Source organism: Perna viridis, chromosome 1 (assembly GCF_037379345.1).
Source record: "Perna viridis isolate PV_CMFRI_1.1 ecotype Kerala chromosome 1, ASM3737934v1, whole genome shotgun sequence".
Classification (NCBI taxonomy): domain Eukaryota; kingdom Metazoa; phylum Mollusca; class Bivalvia; order Mytilida; family Mytilidae; genus Perna; species Perna viridis.
In genome coordinates, this window is record NC_142445.1 from 30,971,362 (window position 1) to 30,989,946 (window position 18,585).

General features: G+C 33.1%; 2 protein-coding genes and 1 pseudogene across 4 annotated transcripts; all 3 read left to right on the top strand.

The window, feature by feature from the left end:
* Window positions 1-1,167: 1,167 nt before the first annotated feature.
* LOC148628341 (beta-microseminoprotein-like) lies at window positions 1,168-4,313 on the top strand. Its single transcript, XM_088586072.1, has 3 exons — window positions 1,168-1,348; window positions 1,752-1,869; window positions 4,157-4,313. The coding sequence occupies exons 1-3, from the start codon at window positions 1,246-1,248 to the stop codon at window positions 4,284-4,286; spliced, it is 351 nt and encodes a 116-aa protein (XP_088442198.1). The 5' UTR covers window positions 1,168-1,245; the 3' UTR covers window positions 4,287-4,313.
* A 148-nt stretch (window positions 4,314-4,461) lies between these two features.
* LOC148628342 (uncharacterized) lies at window positions 4,462-18,365 on the top strand. Of its 3 annotated transcripts, XM_088586075.1 has the most exons (4): window positions 4,462-5,435; window positions 5,723-5,797; window positions 12,223-12,322; window positions 13,438-13,574. In XM_088586075.1, the coding sequence occupies exons 2-4, from the start codon at window positions 5,767-5,769 to the stop codon at window positions 13,565-13,567; spliced, it is 261 nt and encodes an 86-aa protein (XP_088442201.1). In that variant the 5' UTR covers window positions 4,462-5,435; window positions 5,723-5,766; the 3' UTR covers window positions 13,568-13,574. The 3 variants fall into 3 exon arrangements, with proteins under 3 accessions (XP_088442201.1, XP_088442200.1, XP_088442199.1); XM_088586074.1 differs by lacking the exons at window positions 4,462-5,435; window positions 13,438-13,574 and adding an exon at window positions 18,229-18,365 and having other exon boundaries at window positions 5,442-5,797; XM_088586073.1 differs by lacking the exon at window positions 4,462-5,435 and having other exon boundaries at window positions 5,442-5,797.
* Window positions 16,190-17,167, top strand: LOC148628343 (uncharacterized; annotated as a pseudogene).
* Window positions 18,366-18,585: the final 220 nt, after the last annotated feature.

The window sequence follows — 18,585 nt, forward strand, 5'->3', positions numbered from 1 at the left end:
AATGTATTGTTTCCTTACTGAGACCAATCAATCATAAAAAAATAAGGTTGGGATAACAAGAAAGCTTGACCCGAAACTCAAAGGAATTTCAGATCAGCTGTGACATAGAAAATATAAAATTTTGTTTACGTTCAAAGTACATACACGTATAACAATTGATAGTATATGAAATTATGTACACAAAGGTCACATTAAGGTTTTAAGCAACTGGAAAATAAACGTTTCATCTAAATGTAAAAGCTATGACATTTTATTATTCGCTTAATCTTGTCCGACTGAGAATGTCCATCGATCAAATCATGAAATGTAAGAAAAAAAATGTTTGTTCCTGTAATATAAAGTGCTCACTTGAAACTTCCAGTTACAGAAAGCTTTTTTGAACGACACTCGTTTTAAAGTTGTCTTGTTTTATATATCAATATGAACAAGCAAAAATGAAACGTTTGAACGACTGATAAACATTATCTTTGAACCAAATCACTTGACATTTACGAGAATATATTGTGCCGTTAACAATCAAACTTTTCTTACAGAATTGGTCGAAATGGAAGACTTGTGGCTATAAAAAGACAAGATACACGGATTGATGGACAGACATGTACACAATAGTTAGTTAAAATTATACCTAAGACTGTAAAACAAATATATTTGGATAGTAATAAATTATATGTATTGTTCTTTATTTTTAAATTTATTTTCAAGCATTCGCCTTCAAGCCCAACTCTTCACTGAAATACTTGTAATTTAATGTAAACTGAAGTATTTTAATGCATTAATTTAGGTGAGTTAAGTTCGTCTGTGTCCATCAATAATTGTAAAATGTGTTGAAATGTAATATAACAAATGCACACTACGTTTCTATCATCAGAGGTAGTTACATGTACATTGAACATGGGATCATAATACGCAAAAACGCAAAAAATTATTCAACCAATTTGGTCACATAACATGTTAATGAATTTGACTAAGTAATCCTTACTTAACCCTTACTGACCTTTTCCTAATAATTATTTTGAGGTTGGAAAAGCAAGAAAGCTTTGACCATAACTACAAGGATTTGCAATTTAGCTGAAATGTAAAACACATAAAATTTCCGTCAAGTTTAAGTTCAAAGTACATCCACGTATAACAATTGATAGTATATAAACGACGTACATGGAACATCTTCGTTTTTGAACCTAATAAATTTCTTATCTTGTATTGTGTGTCCCCATTTCACAACCTTTTTTATTTTGCAATTGAAACATGACTAACACAGTGAGTCTTATTTTGGCGTTAATTTGTATTCAATGTGTGGATTATTCTGGATCATATTGTACGATGAGACAAGCTACAATGGACGAAAACGGTATGTTTACTCATAGACGATAATTGTTTACAATTTAATTCACTGTATTATGAGGCTAATCGACAAAAGGACAAAAACAACCTTATGAATTTCAAAGCCATAAACCACCTATTAATGACTTACGAGCCGCCTACTTTTAAAAGAAATACGCCTGGTCTTGCCAAAGAGGGTGATCAAAGGAACCAGGATTTGAATCACTAACACGAACACAAAAATGTAAGATTATGTCCATCATACAATAAGATAGAAATCCTGTTGTCTTTTCAGAATTTAACTATCTGGAGATCTTGTGATATTTCACACACACATGTTTTTCATTTGATCCATAAATGCAGCTCAGTGCTCTATTTGTAAATGACATTAAGTTATTCGTGTAAATGCACGTGTTTGTTTTCCTACTCAGGAAACCCATTACCTTGCACCAATGACGGAATAACTTTAGGATTTGGTGAAAAACGTGTAGACTATGAAAAGTGTGAGGAGTATACTTGTGGAAATGACGGTTCTTTTGGTATTTGTGGGTATGTACCAGTTAACTCTAAAATGTTATGTTACATTACAAATGTATCCCGTCACTTACTATTTGGATTTATTCTTTTCTCTGAACTGGACTGCTAATGCTAAAGGTAGTATGACTCTTTCGGGACACAAATAGCATGATGCATTCTATATGATTTTCAGTAGAATTATCAAACATCGTTTCTTTATAGAACATTTCTGAAATTGCCATGAAGTGTACCGATTTTTAATGTTCGATAGTACCAGTTCAGGTTGCTTCGGTTCCAGGTTGCTTATCTACTTTTGTTTCTTGATAACTCTTAAATATTGAATTATTAAGGAATTTACACAATTTGTTCTAGCTTAGAACTGTCAGAAGCTGTCTCAGAGTATAGTGTTGTGGAGGATCATTTTAGGATAAAACTGCAAGGATATTTTTCTACAAGTTAATATTGTTTACAATAACATTTCTGTTAACCATTATCTTTGATTTCTGATTTGTGTAAATTAGAGGTGATGTAAACTAGTCGTATATCATAATATTGCACTTCATATACAATTCTACGTTTTTCATTGGTGTACAAAGATTAATTATCCTGGTATACCACCCTCATGAACATCAACACACCCTTTCCTCTAGAATTCCACGCGCTCCAACGGGTCATTATACGTATCCCTTCCGCTCTGTTGTCCACAGTTTTATACTTCCGCCAAAACGAAAACGAAAGACGATAATTTGTCAAAGACGGAAAATAAAAACCAAAAAAATAAATCAATATTTTTTGTGTAAATAGTGACGCAATGAAGATACGACAATTATACAAAGAGAAGAAGCGAGATTGTTCTACTAGTTTCTATTGAAGAACAGTACATCAGGTTGTCTAGAGATTAACACGATTCACGAATGGATTAAATAATATTCAGTAAAATGTAACACATACTGCCTGCAGGTGAGAGTGATATACCAGATCACCACCACTCATGCCTACTAAATTACCATACTGAGAAAAGAATATTACCCGCGACTTCGCCTCAGGTGAGGTGATTTTCTTCGCCCTGTGGTAATCTAGTATGTACTACCCTGGACTGCCGATTCTTACATGCTAACAATGGTTTTAAGCAATTGAAAGTTGGTTGGTTCATAAAAAGTCGTCTAAATGTTAAAAGCTATGAAATTGTCTACACCGCATAATCTTGTCCGCCAGGTCATGTCACTTATTCTAATTTTGAAGGTTGAAAATACGTGTGATATAAAGTTTTCTCATACAACTTCTTTCCAGTCGGTTTAAAGTTATCTTGCGTTATTTGTGTTTATCTTTGACATCGAATTGAAAAAGACCAGTTCCAATTTCAATACTAATTAATACAGGCTAGTGAGTAATTTAAATAGCTCTCTAGGTAGGAATCTGCCCTACCAATGTGTCCTACTTAACTACTTCAGAACACCTGTTTTATCTTTTTGACACTGCCTTTCAAGTTTAAATAGCTGTCATCCACCACTGCGTTTGGGTAGCTTGTACTCTATATACAAGTGATTTACTTGTTTCTTATTGAATAACACGGTTCATTTTATTTAAATATTCATAGACCAAGCCTATATTTAGTTTTAATTACGTAATTGGACTGCATGCTGAAACTTCTTTTAGAAAGAATTTGATGCTCATACATTGTTAAACTTAGATTCTTTCTAGCTGAAGTAGTTTTAAGAGCTTTAAGTTATGGCAACATTCATTACACTTCTGCAAAATGGCCATGTTTTCAGTGTGCAATATAAATGCATGCACAAGTCCTTCTAAGGAACATCTCAATATTAAACAGTTTTTAAAAAATGTTTAAGAAACTGATTGTAAATTATAGTATCTTTTTTTAATTTTTGCTCTTTGGTTTACAATGACTGTTTATATAAGATGCCCTAAAATATAAACTTGATAATGTACCAGTATATAAAATTGAACAATGATTTAAATGGTCTCAGTGAGTTGTATTTATTTAACCTTTAGAGGTTAAGCTCATCATAATAGACAGCTTCGTGCATTCAAATTTAAAAGGCAGTGTCCAAAAGATCATACAGGTATTCTGTGGTAGTTAAGTAGGACATATTGGTCTAATGTAGGGCGGCTTTCTACCTAGAGAGCTATTCAAACTACTTAGTAGCTTACCAAGATTTGTATTGAAATCGGAACTGGTCCTTTTCATCTAGCTGTTATTACAAGTATGTTAAACTTTTAAACGATAATAAACATCATCACGAAACCGAAGCATTGACTATCTTTGCATGCCGTTAAAAGTAATAAACATTATTTTCTTCAGAATTGGTCGAAATGCGGGAGTTGTGGCTGTACCAGATGGATGTACACGGATTGATGGAGAGAAATGTACAATGAAAATAGTTAGTGAAAATGATCACAGTCAAGACTGTGTAGCAGATATATTTGGATAGTAGTAAACTACGTGTATTTTTTCTTTATATGTGAATTTATTTGTACATGTAATTTTTCGCCTTCAACACTGAGTCCTCACTGAAGTTCGCACAATTAAAAGTAAAATGGAGCATTTCCGAGTTTTAACCCAGTGGTATATAGTTCATTATTGTCCATCAGTATACGTGAAATGTGTGGAAATGCATATTACGTTTTCTTTAAGAAAATGACTAATAAATTACTAGTCCTATAATTCAAACATGTGGTCAGAGAAAGTGTCCCTGAATTAAGACAATGTATGCTATGTACAATGCTATCCTCACTTATCACTTATTGGCCTTTTCCTGGTAATTATTGTAAAGTTGCGATAGCATGAAAGCTTTCGGGTAAAACTATGTACAAGGATTTGCAAATCAATTGTAATGTAGCATTGGTTATTGGTTATTTATGCTATTCTTTTATCTCCAACATGTGGTTATCTGGTTAATGAAATGTTCAACCGGAATCAAAGCACGTATTTAGATATTTCAAAATAGCGACATTCCTCGAGGAGCTAATACCAAGTTTGTTTAAGTGGCACTTTGTTTTTCTGATTAGTCAAAGTGTTTTAAGAGTAATCCATGGAACCAAGATTCTGGCGGAAATCAAAATAATGTAATCCAGGGACAAAGACCAGATATGGAAAATAGATAAACACAACATAGAACACAAAATAATCAATCAAAATAATACATACAAATTCACAAACGCTAATGAGCAACTTGCACTGAAAACTGCCAGGTGCACCGGTAGGGTAAGCATCCTCTGCTTTCGAGAAACATCCGCCGAGTTGCTCATAAAAAATCAAGTTCAGGGAAGAGGAAAAAGGAAAGGAAAACTATGACACGTTTAACAAATCAGTTTTCATAGGTGCAGATGGATACACCATAATGATTCACAAGTTCATGATGACGATCATAAAACTTCTATAGTGACGACTTCAATCTTGCAGCAACATAACCCTGTTGCAGAAGGTATTATCGTTTGTTTTTTTTTTAATTTAAATCATCTAAGCACACATTGCAGTATTTATGACGGAGCATGTTGTTATACGTTGTGGAACATTTAATTATCAGATAAGACGTCATTTTCAGTGGTGGAATCAGAGATTGTGAAAAGGAGGGTTCAAGGTGGGTTCCAAAAAAATGGAAAAACGACATTAAACATATTTAGGTTAATTCTTAACCAGATTTTTTGGTTATTTCAAAACTTAAACATGTTTAAGGAAATAAAGCCTCTAGTATTTTGTTTAAGTTCATTGACAAGTTCAAAGTACGTATAATAGCATATGATATGACGCACATGGAACATCTTTGTTTTTGAACCTTATGAATTTTCTTATCTTTAATTCTGTACTAAGTACGGCTTTTTCGATTTTGATACTCAATCATGATCAAACCGGTGTGTCTTATTTTAGCAGTATTTTTTACTCAATGTGTGAACTATTCTAATGCGTATTGTATGATAAGACCAGCTACAGTGGATGCAAACGGTATGTTTACAGTTAGAAGAATTTTCCTTTTTTACTGTTATAGCCCGTTCGAGTTTTATCAATCTTCGAACATATCCAAATTCGTTTTAAATCATTTTTCATGACAATTCATTTTTTATTAAACTGTGCTTTTTTCTTTAGTGCATACAAACTATGAGAAATGTTTTATGAATGTTATTTCCAGAGACCTAAGAAATTCCCATTAGGCTAAATGCAATTGTATACTTATACATTTTGATTTGATTTTCAAATTGTTTGTTTGAATGTTGGAACAGCTATATATCTGATGCAGATATAAACGATACATCCATGTGGTCAGGCTACATATACATAACAAAGATAAGTCATTTCAAGTAATTTGAATGTCTGATAAACTGGAATTTGAAAACTATTTTGAAATTCTGGAAGACCAGAATATAAGAAACTTATGCCGCTTAAGGACCCTTCCTATGAAATTGAAACAGCCAGATGGAACAATATAAGTAGACAAAATAAGATATGCAATTTATGTTATAGCGGAGGTTTGTGGGACGACGTCTATTTCTTGTTCAAGTGCTCCCATTTCAATATAAGCATAAATCAGCATCTCAAAACCAAGTTCACAAACAGTCCCAACGATTTTAAACTTAGAAGATTTAATGAACTGTGATCGGTCTGTAGAATCAACAAACTTAATGTGTACATTCATTAAGATCGTTGACAATAGGTTAGACTCTCCAGGGTAGCAAATGCTATGGTATTATCATTTATGGCTTAGCCTTCACTTATCTATTTGTATATTTGTATGTAATTATATGAATTATTTTTCACCTGGAAGTAAAAATTTGTCTTTGAAGTATGCCCTTTGTCAGGAGGTACCTCATCTATTTCATGAGTTTATGTTATCTCATATTCGATTTCCCATTTCATAAAATGTTGTGTTCTTAAATGTAACTGTTGAATGATTTATAGAGAGAATGTGTGACTAGAATCATCAGAATATACATGAATGGTGTATATTGGGGGAGGTCATGTCATCTAGTTGTCTTGAGACAATCTTACTTCCTATTGCTGTTTATTCTGCGTGTTGGTAATCTGTGTAGAATTTGTAATGGATCTGACATATCGTCATTTACACTCAAGACTTGTATTACACAAAGTTTTAATGCCATCTACAATAGTATACAAAGTCAATATACCATTAAGTAGAACCAGGCAAAAAATCAAATATACAATCAAATACATTTTTAAACAAATTATATCATTTTTGGCTTCTTAGGGGCTTCTCACTTCTCCAGCAAAAATATACATAAATTTACATACGTCAACATGCAAAAAAAGATTTAGGTGTTACAATAAGACAATGTAACCAACAACATGGGGTAGATCCCACTCAGGTTATGGTCTTTTCTTGATAAAATCCTGAAGTAGAACCAAGTCAGGATAAAATGGAGAAACCTGAGGTACAAAACTGCAGTTGCGATCACTTCTAACCTCTCTTAAATTCTGTCAGGATTTCTGTTCTACGACAGCAGATCGAACAGAAAAACCCTGACAGATCCTGACAGGGTCTGACAGAGGCTGTCCTGGGTTATGACACATTTTGCCTTATTCCCTGACAGAAACTGTCCTGGGTCGTGATGGAGAAAATGCGATAAGCTGTTTTAAACTGTCATACCCCTGGACAGTTCCTGACACTAAATCTTTCTATTCTGTGTGACGTAATTTAGAACAAGAAGTCCGCGATTAATAAATGAAACCCTGTGACTAATGTAAATTAGCAAAGCCGATAAGGAAAAAAATCTTGATTTCAAAATTTACATTGAATTTCCAATTATAAATAGAAAGCTCGTTGTGATTATCACCCCACAATCACTCGATGGCTCTTCATGTTCCAATTTTCGTCGATCACGGTCCAGTCCCTCATCGTTCAAAAATTATCATTGTTTACAAGTATTTTTTTACATTCTGTCACACAACTGTGATAATAATTAATTTAAATTTTAATTTAAGTTAATTAAATGTTTCTGTTCTAAGAGTAAAAGTAGTAACCGGTATCTTTCAAGACAAGGTTTCATTGATAGCCTCAGACACAGTAGGTGTACAAGAGGACATTATCAACAAAAAACAAATACAAACATGTACATACATGTAAATAAGAAAAATACAAAGACACAATACACAGAACAGTCAATATTATAAACTATGTGAATACATACAGATTTACATTTATATGTTAACACATTCACTTTCATATGATATTAGCAATTTTTCATAAAAAATCACACACTCTTTTGTATAATTGAACATTACAGATAGACAATAACACACCAAATTTACTCTTATCCGGTTTCTTAGTTTCCTATAGAGAGCAAAAAGGGTTTTTAGGCTTGAACTATTAGACGCTTTCTTGCAATAGTGAAACTGCCGTTGTAATTGAAAACCGTGTCTAAATATGTATACGACTCTATTATTTCTATATTTTTGTTATATATTTGAAATTGAAAATGTTGTTTACACTTTCTTTTACCCGAAGACAACAACTTTTGTCTTTTCAGTATTAACTTGTAACTTCCATTCTTTACAGTAATTAGCAAACACATCCAAAGCTTTTTGCATGGCTTTCTTTGTTTCCGACATTATAATTGTATCATCTGCATAAAGCATCACAAATATTTTGGCATATACATCAACATTTCTGAGCATGAACTTTTATCAATGTTATAAACAGTTGAGCATTGAATTTCAACATGTAAAAGACAGTGTACATCTGAGATTAATGAGTTAAAATCGTCTACCCTGAAGTCTGTGATAAATGATATAGTACCTGACGATGACAAAAGATAATCAATTACACTTTTCCCAATACCTGTATCTTTGCATAACCTGCCATTACATGTATACATATTATTTCTATTTATAACTAAATTAACTTATGACCATAATTATTTACATTACAGCAACACTCACTACTTCTTTGAAGAGGTATTTTGTAAAAGGACAGATTTTCATAATCATACATATAAGACATAACATCAACATCACAATCCAAATTTAGTATGTCAACAATATTTTCATCTGGAGTAATGTAATCTTTCTTAACCCATTGGACAAATTCGCATTCGGTCATATAAAAGTGTAGGTATTTATGTAATTCTGATTTATATATTGTAACAATACCGCCAGATTTTTTACACCGCTTTCTTTGAAAAATACTTTTTTGGTATGGTCAATGAAGTAATATCATTTAGTTTTGTCTCTACAAAAATACAAACATCATATTTAAGTATTAATTCAATACAATCTGGACAAACAAGTTTATGCCACAAACATTTTAAAAACATAGTTTTATTTCCTTTAAACTTCCGCTATCATATAGTCCTCTTGAACCAACCCCCTAGTCTGGGCCTTGGTTGTAAGATGGGGGGGACGGCCGTGTCTTTGCCGTTTGATCGGCGGGCTAGTATCCGATTGTCGGCGTTGTGGTGAGTAGCGTTGTTCATTGGCATTGTTATCAGTCGCTACTTGTTCATTTACATTTTCTGGAATGTATAGTTCATTGTCTATATACAGCCTATCTCGGACCATTTTTACTTGGTTCTTCTGTCGTTGAGCCTCTTTCATCGCCGGATACAACTTTCTCCTTTTCATTTCAATCTCTGGTGGAAACTGCTCCTTTATACTGTACGGTTTCCTTTTAGCCTGTGTGCAACACTACGTATGTATTCTAAATCTCGATAGTAAAGGAAACGTGCTACTATCGGTGCTCGTCTGTAGTTACCATTGATCTTAATACGATGAACGTTCACTAGCTCAATTTTGTAGTTATTGTCGAGCTCATTTTTGCAAAAAGCATCTTAGCTTTCAGATGTTTTGTAGTTCTCACGACGATCAAGATTAATAAAGCACTTTTTGAGTGAAATCTACTTTAAGTGGAGCCCGAGTTGTTCATTTGCTTTTGTTTCTTTGTATGTATAATTTTAGTTACTGTATGTTCTTTGTTGTGTATGCCTGTTTTACATGTCGGGTCTTTGTCCCTGGATTACATTCTTTTGATTACTGCTATAACCTTGGTTCCCTTGATTACTCTTTCATAGCATAAGGGTCACAAATCATTCTACAAAATGTTAAAATTGACAATTTCAGTATTAAATGGGTGACTGATACCTAAATATGTGGATCAAAATTCTACAAAATGCCACTTTAGCAACAAATATGAGTGTGAACACTTCCAATTTATCTACATGGTTTCATATGTAGAAAATGTAGAAATTAAAAATGTTAGTTTCTTATTAGTGACTGTGACAAATGTATTCAAGTAAAAATTCTAAAAATTCTTCAAAATGTATGAGTGCCAGCAGTTTTATTTTTCGACTAAAATACTTATTGTTTTCAATATAACTATAATGTGAGTGACCGTGACACATATTTCTGTCAATATTCTTCCAAATGTCATATTCCAGCATTTGTATAAGTGCCCACACTTTTAATTTCTATGCGGGTCTAAAATTAATGACTAAATTGCTAATTTTGTCAAGACAACTATCATATAGTGGCTGTGACACATTCATTTGATTCAAAATTCTTTACAAATGTCATTTTCTTTCAAAATGTATGAGTGTGAGAAATTTTCATTTCCATGAGGGCCTAACATTAATGACTAAAATATTTAATTTTTCCGTATAACTATCATATAGGGACTGCGACATATTAATTTGAGTCAAAATTCTTTAAAAATGTCATTTTCTTTCAAAATGTATGAGTGCGAGCACTTTTTACTTCAATGAGTGTCTAAGTGTCTTATATGCATAATTTTTCAATACAAATATCAACACATTAGTTTGAGTCCAATTCTTTAATAATGTCATATTCTTGCAAAAATGTATGAGTGCGAGCACTTTCAATTTCCATGAGGGTCTAAAATTAATGTCTCAAATGTTTAAAATTTCAATATTACTACCATATAGAGGCTGCGACATACTAATTTGAGTCAAAATTCTTTAAAAATGTCATATTTTTGCAAAATGTATGGGTGCGAGCACTTTTAATTCCCATGAGGGCCTAAAATTAACGACTAAAATGCTATATTTTTCAATATAACTACCATGTGGGTGACTGCGACTTACATATTCAAGTCAAAATTATTCAAAAACGTATATATACATATATATACTACACGTACATGTACTTATGTAATTTAGTCAGAGAAGTATTCTCGAGCTAATGACTGTCAGAATCTATCAGAAACTCTTCTAGTCCATATATTTGTTCTACCTAGAACAGTTCCTGACAGGAGTGTATCAGGACCCATGAAAGATTATGACAGAGCTTTCCAAAGCCCTGGCGGACACTGACAAGGCGTGTCGCAGGTCAGAACAGTTTCTGACAGTTTAAAACTATTCTATGACAGCCAATCATGACAGGATCGAAGAGAGGTTAGAAGTGATCGCAACTTTAGTCAGGTGCAATGAAGTATGCCTCATACAAGATATGGGATTAATTCGCCAAAGGTAGAACTCAGTAAATGTTTACCAATTCATTTTTTCTTATTTACGTTTAATTTGAGTCACTTCACAAAATATATTATTTTCATAAAACGGAAAACCTGACCGTAAACAATTATAGTGGTGCACGTACCTCAGGGGTACCTCATATCACCGTCTATGACACACAACCCAGTTGCTCTGTGTGAAGAGCGTTCTGGTCCCCAGTCAAGGTTCTGAATACTATTTAGAGGCCTTTCATCACAAGCTTAGCTCTGCTGCGAGCTTATTCTATCGACACCCGGACCCACATGGTGCTAAAAAGCATGCTGCTGTGATGGTCAATTGACAGTATTTACATTTAAATAAGATAATATCACACGAGTCACTTACATGCCTGAATATTCAAAAAGCTCTTCCAATACTTTAAAGCAAACAATAAAAAATAAAAAATATATAAAATTGAAATTACATTACGTCTAATAGGAATATGTTTGTTTTTTGGATGAAATTCGGAAAATGTTTCTAGAGTTCGTATGTGTTTTAGAAAGGATCTGTAGCAAAACAGCCGAAATATTTCGACGAGTAAATTTTTAAAATACTTTTTTCGGAGATAAATAAAACTGAACGAACTATACATTGTATAAGGTTATAAAGCAATAGGATTAAAACATCAATATGATTTTTAAAGCCATGGACCACAAATTGTTGATGAACCGCTGTACTATAATCCTGTTCTTGAGTCAATGCAGTGTAACGCATATGCTTGAAGATGCCCAATTGATAGTCTTGTATTCAAGCTACATTATCAGAAATAAACTACCTGGAGTCTTTGCCTAAAGATATTTCACTCACATATACATGCGTTCGCTAAATTTGATTCATTAATACTGTGAAACAGCTCAATGCTCACTTTAAAATATCATTAAGGTACTTGTGTTGATGCACATATTTATGTTGCAGAGAATCCATTACCCTGTATAGGAGTTCGCGAAAAAATAGTAGATTATGAAAAGTGTGAGGAATATACTTGTGGAAATGACGGTTCCATTGGTATTTGTGGGTTTGTACCAGTTACATTACAAATGTACTGTCCGTTACAATTTGAATATTCAAACTGAAATGATAGTGCTACAGGTGAAATAGTTTGATTGTTCCGCTACATAGATATCATAACACATCACATTTGTCATGAACTGAGTAATTATACACAAATCTTTTGATCAGCAGAATTACTAGAAATCGTTTCATTATAGACGATGTACAGTTCCGTAATTGTCACGAGGTGTAACAGTAATTATTTCTAAATGTCTGGAAGTGTTGCAGTATTGGCAGAATTGGTTCTATGATTGCGAAATTCTCTCTAGCTTAGATCTGTCAGAAGTTGTTAAAGATTATGTCCTTGAACGTCCAAAGTGTCATTCAAGGGTGAATTTGTCTGGATCTTCTCTAAAGATTGCAACGTTGACAACCCTTATATTTATCTCCTGACAATTTCTGATATTTGTTAAGAGAGGTGATACCAAAAATCACAATACGTTAAACGTTAAACTTGTTATTAGTGTTCAGTCCTGCACTTGTATTCGTATCGTCAACTTTCCTTTTATTTATGGCAACATCCCATTAGGACCTGTGTATGGCTTTTTCATATTTCAACACATACATGTACGTTATGCATGAGACAAAAATACGCAGGACTTTTGTAAAATGCTAGGCTTCATACAAATAGGCTTCTTGAACATGGTTGCTGCTGTAAGATTTATGAACAATTCGGCGGATGTTTCTAGAAAAGCAGATAACGCTAAGCCTTACCCTATCAGCGAACCTGGTCCATGTTTCTAGTTTTAGTGGAGGCCGAGTTGCTCTTTTACATTTCTTTCTTTTTATTTGTTTTGTGTATCTTTTTTCTTTGTCTAGTCGTTATCCCTGGATTATGTCCTTTTTCATAAAAGTTCGAATCCGGTTCTCTAGATTTATCTAATCCAACTGTTCATGCGCCTTGTCACAAATATGAAAAGTGAAAATAAAAGAATTTAGCGTTAATCACCGTAGCATAAAAGTGCTAACTAACTACTTTCAATTAAATAAGCTACGGTTTTCAACGGTCAGTTAATAATTTTTTAAGAAGTTTTCACTGAGCGCGTCCCATTAATAAACATGACCAACTTTCTTTTTTAGAATTGGTCGAAATGCAGGGCTCATAGATTTACCAGACGGGTGTACGCAGATTTATGGCGAGAAATGTACAAGGAAAATAGTCAGCGAAAATGATCACAGTCAAGAGTGTATAGCAAATACATTTGGATGATAAAGTGTGTAATGTTTCTTTATTTGCCTTCAAGCCTAAGTCCTCACTGAAATGTGCCAAATTATAGTGACTTTCCTACAACCATGACAGTCTTTTTTTACCAATCTGCTGAACAATACAAAGGATTGACAAAGCTATTAGAACATTTAAACTGACCAGTTGCTATTTAAAGAGTTGATGAATATTCACCTATGAATCTTTTTATAGCTAGCTCCAAGTTATTTAGATAGAGTAATCAAGGGAACCAAGGTTATAGCGGTAATCAAAAGAATGTAATCCAGGGACAAAGGCCAGACATGCAAAAACAGACATACACAACAAAGAACATAAAGTAACTAAAATCATACATACAAAGTAACTGAGCAACTCGGACTCCACTAAAAACTGGGAGCATGGACCAGGTGCACCGGTAGGGTAAGTGTCCTCTGCATTTCTAGAAACACCCGCCTAGTTGCTCATAAAAAGTCAAGTCCGGGGTAGACAAACGAGGAAAGGAAAACTATGAACCGTTGAATAAATTAGTTTTCATGGTGATGATGGATACACCATAACGATCCACGAGTTCATGATGACGACCATAAAATTCTGTAGTGATGACTTCAATCGTGTAGCAACATAACGCTGTTCCAGAAGCCTATTTGTTAGAGATCTAGCGCGATAAAGATCTGGCATAACGTATGAGTTGTGATATGAATACTCCATACGCAGGAGCCGAAGAGATGTTGCCACAGATGAAAGGAAAGTTGACAATTCTTAATGAAAAGTCATCACGTTTGTCGTAAAGTTTGGTCAATAGTTTTCCTTTACCATCGATTTCTAAGTAATCACATTGGAGGCCAGTTGTTTTTACATGTTTCACTGCATTAATTCCATGTACTTTTATTAAAAATTTATTCAAACTTAAAAGGTGGATAATTTTATGAGTGTTTTAGATGAAGTGTTAAGAGAACATTTATAAGTCTACTCAAATTTTCTGAGTTTTGTCTTTAATTCAATAAAACTGTACTAATGAGATATTTATCAAAGTGTTAATTATATTTATATTTAAGTTCAGTCAGAGAATTTAAAAAAAACCTAACCATTTCTAGGGTTATTTTATTTTTAAAAAAAAAACATCACATGAATTGTTCAATGAATGCACTTTTTCAAGGTCTACGAATATACCCACAGTGATGAAATATTTTGTGGAGGTAGTAAAGTTATTGCTACTTCTATGTGGTGCTCATAATAATTGTTCTCCCGCTTAATTCCATCTTTGATGATTTTAAAGCAATATTCACATGAATTCAATTCAGGATGGTACGGTGGTTGGTAAACCAGACTAACACCATTCAAAGTTAATAAATATTGGAGGTTAGTTTTTATTATTCTTGAATGATGGAACTTGCAGTTGTTCATAATAACTGTATCTCCTGGTCTAAGAATTGGGTTGCCACGCAAACCCTCATCAAAAACATTCGCAAAGAAATTCAAAAGGTGTAAACTATTGGAAGGTCCCTCAACTGAATTGAAATAGTCAAGCCCTGTTCTACCATGCAGAAAGTTGAGTGTAAATGTTGCATCAGATGCATAACGGTGCATTTCTATTGCTGGAGTTCCACATATTGAATTACCATATCTCCTGCAGTTTTTATGAAAGACCTTTCATCAAAGAAATGCAAATTAAAAGAGTTGATTGTGGAAATGGTGTTTATAAAATTATCAAAACTTGTTTCAACCTCCAATTGTTTGAGACTCTTTAGCTATAGCTTTAATCTGTTTGCGAGTAAGGAATAAGTCACTTTTTAAAGCCTTGCAAACTGATGATTGTTTTGGACAGCTATCAACAGTACATATTCCTAAATTAATAAGTCATTTTTGTATCTCATGTAGATGAATTTTTGGTTGTCTTTCTATTAAAAATGAGATGCATTCAATAACTTCATTAGTCATGATAGGTCTATCACATAGTTTTGGGTTTAGGTTTATATCGTAAAAGTATTTTACACAGTTCATACTAAATCCAGTTTGTTGCACAATATCTTTTATTGTTGCACCATTTTCCTTTAAATGCCTTGTCCATTTTGGTTAATTTTTTCCCATTTTCAAAGACATGACCTGTAGTTGATTGGAATATTTTACAATTATGAATTTTCTCAATCATTAAAAAAACACTTTTTACAGTGTAATAATAATATATAAAAGAATTGATCTAATTTTCAATAGCCTTAGGATATATACTTGTAGGTCATTTTCAAGATACATAGGAGTGTCTATTGTTTCATTGAAATGGGTCCATGATTTTTTCATGTAGCACTTCAGGGCATTTAAATTTCAAACAGCTCTTAGGTTATTCTATTTTTCTTAAGCAAGGGAAAATCATCTCTTAGAAAACAAAAACAAAATGAGAGTAATTGTTTTTCAAATGAACCAAACTGGTCATCAAAATGACATTTTTAATTGATTTTAAAGAATTAAATATAGATATATTGAAGTCAGTATGGCAACAAAAAATTAAAATATTAAAATGAATATTTAAAAATGCTTTATTATCCCTTTAGAAAAGAATAGTTTAGTCCTAAATCAAGGACATAGAAGGTCTTAACCAGTTTTAATTTTTAATTCACTGGTTTAAGATTAAAAATGGATTTATCTATCAGTGAATATTTATGACAACTTGGTCAAGAATACATGAAGTATGAAAATGTGTTTATTGAAAATGAGTTTCAAGACAGTAGTTCTTTGAGGGCCATGGATATAAGTTCAGACTTAGATTTGATGTTTGTGAATAACCCTCTTCCTTTGGGGTCATAAAAGGAAAATTCAACTTGCCCTTAAAATTTGATCAGTGCAAGTACTAGTAACAATTCTATTTTTCAAGAGCCTGAAAATGTGATACAAGAGAAAAGTTGTGCTCAAGGCTAAAGTATGGGCAAAGTAATTACAAATCTTCAGACTACTTTGAATAATAAAAACAAAGAAAAACTTTAGTTGCAAAACAAAACAAAAATGTTTGAATTGACAATAGCTGATCGCGAACCTGTCGGTCCTTTTAAGACCACAAGATGTGGAAATTGCCAATTAAGAGGACACAAAGCAGATGGCAATCGGGAAAATAAATCATGTAAGTTCCCTGCCTATGCTAATTGGAAGTATTGTGATCAAAAAAGATCGCCATCCTGAATATAAAAAGGAACTAAGGCAAATTGAAAAAGAAATTAAAGTACTTACTAAAGAAATAAAAGAAATTGAATCGGAGATAAACCAGGCCAAAAGCTTCCATGAAAGATCATCATATTCTTTCATTCATGTGATAAAGGAAAGACTTAGAGAATCTGATAGAAAAAATATGTAAACAGTAATGTTTTAATGAGAGATGCTATAATTCTTAAGGAATTCTACAATAATGAAATTCCTAAACATGACATTTGCAAGGACACGTTGTTTGAATTTAACCAAATTTTAGGTAATCATAGGAAAACAAATGCAAGGTACAATGCACCAATCTTTAAAAGGGAAAAATTTGAGGATATTACTTATGATGAAAGTTCTTATGAGACCCTTGGTATTTGTGGGTTTGTACCAGTTACATTACAAATGTATCCGTCCGTTACAATTTGAATATTCAAACTGAAATGATAGTGCTACAGGTGAAATAGTTCCGCTACATAGATATCATAACACATCACATTTGTCATGAACTGAGTAATTATACACAAATCTTTTGATCAGCAGAATTACTAGAAATCGTTTCATTATAGACGATGTACAGTTCCGTAATTGTCGCGAGGTGTAACAGTAATTATTTCTAAATGTCTGGAAGTGTTGCAGTATTGGCAGAATTGGTTCTATGATTGCGAAATTCTCTCTAGCTTAGATCTGTCAGAAGTTGTTAAAGATTATGTCCTTGAACGTCCAAAGTGTCATTCAAGGGTGAATTTGTCTGGATCTTCTCTAAAGATTGCAACGTTGACAACCCTTATATTTATCTCCTGACAATTTCTGATATTTGTTAAGAGAGGTGATACCAAAAATCACAATACGTTAAACGTTAAACTTGTTATCATTGTTCAGTCCTGCACTTGTATTCGTATCGTCAACTTTCCTTTTATTTATGGCAACATCCCATTAGGACCTGTGTATGGCTTTTTCATATTTCAACACATACATGTACGTTATGCATGAGACAAAAATACGCAGGACTTTTGTAAAATGCTAGGCTTCATACAAATAGGCTTCTTGAACATGGTTGCCGCCGTAAAATTTATGAACAATTCGGCGGATGTTTCTAGAAAAGCAGATAACGCTAAGCCTTACCCTATCAGCGAACCTGGTCCATGTTTCTAGTTTTAGTGGAGGCCGAGTTGCTCTTTTACATTTCTTTCTTTTTATTTGTTTTGTGTATCTTTTTTCTTTGTCTAGTCGTTATCCCTGGATTATGTCCTTTTTCATAAAAGTTCGAATCCGGTTCTCTAGATTTATCTAATCCAACTGTTCATGCGCCTTGTCACAAATATGAAAAGTGAAAATAAAAGAATTTAGCGTTAATCACCGTAGCATAAAAGTGCTAACTGACTACTTTCAATTAAATAAGCTACGGTTTTCAACGGCCAGTTAATAATTTTTTAAGAAGTTTTCACTGAGCGCGTCCCATTAATAAACATGACCAACTTTCTTTTTAGAATTGGTCGAAATGCAAGGCTCATAGATTTACCAGACGGGTGTACGCAGATTAATGGAGAGAAATGTACAAGGAAAATAGTCAGCGAAAATGATCACAGTCAAGAGTGTATGGCAAATACATTTGGATGATAAAGTGTGTAATGTTTCTTTATTTGCCTTCAAGCCTAAGTCCTCACTGAAATGTGCCAAATTATAGTGACTTTCCTACAACCATGACAGTCTTTTTTTACCAATCTGCTGAACAATACAAAGGATTGACAAAGCTATTGGAACATTTAAACTGACCAGTTGCTATTTAAAGAGTTGATGAATATTCACCTATGAATCTTTTATAGCTAGCTCCTAGTTATTTAGAT

Excerpts from the sequence above, each read along its gene's own strand:
- LOC148628341 (XM_088586072.1), top strand. The coding sequence starts at position 1,246 with ATGACTAACACAGTGAGTCTTATTTTGGCGTTAATTTGTATTCAATGT. Across the intron at positions 1,349-1,751 it reads AGCTACAATGGACGAAAACG|GAAACCCATTACCTTGCACC; the intron begins GTATGTTTACTC and ends TTTCCTACTCAG. Across the intron at positions 1,870-4,156 it reads GGTTCTTTTGGTATTTGTGG|AATTGGTCGAAATGCGGGAG; the intron begins GTATGTACCAGT and ends TATTTTCTTCAG.
- LOC148628342 (XM_088586074.1), top strand. The coding sequence starts at position 5,695 with ATGATCAAACCGGTGTGTCTTATTTTAGCAGTATTTTTTACTCAATGT. Across the intron at positions 5,798-12,222 it reads AGCTACAGTGGATGCAAACG|AGAATCCATTACCCTGTATA; the intron begins GTATGTTTACAG and ends TTTATGTTGCAG. Across the intron at positions 12,323-18,228 it reads GGTTCCATTGGTATTTGTGG|AATTGGTCGAAATGCAAGGC; the intron begins GTTTGTACCAGT and ends CTTTCTTTTTAG.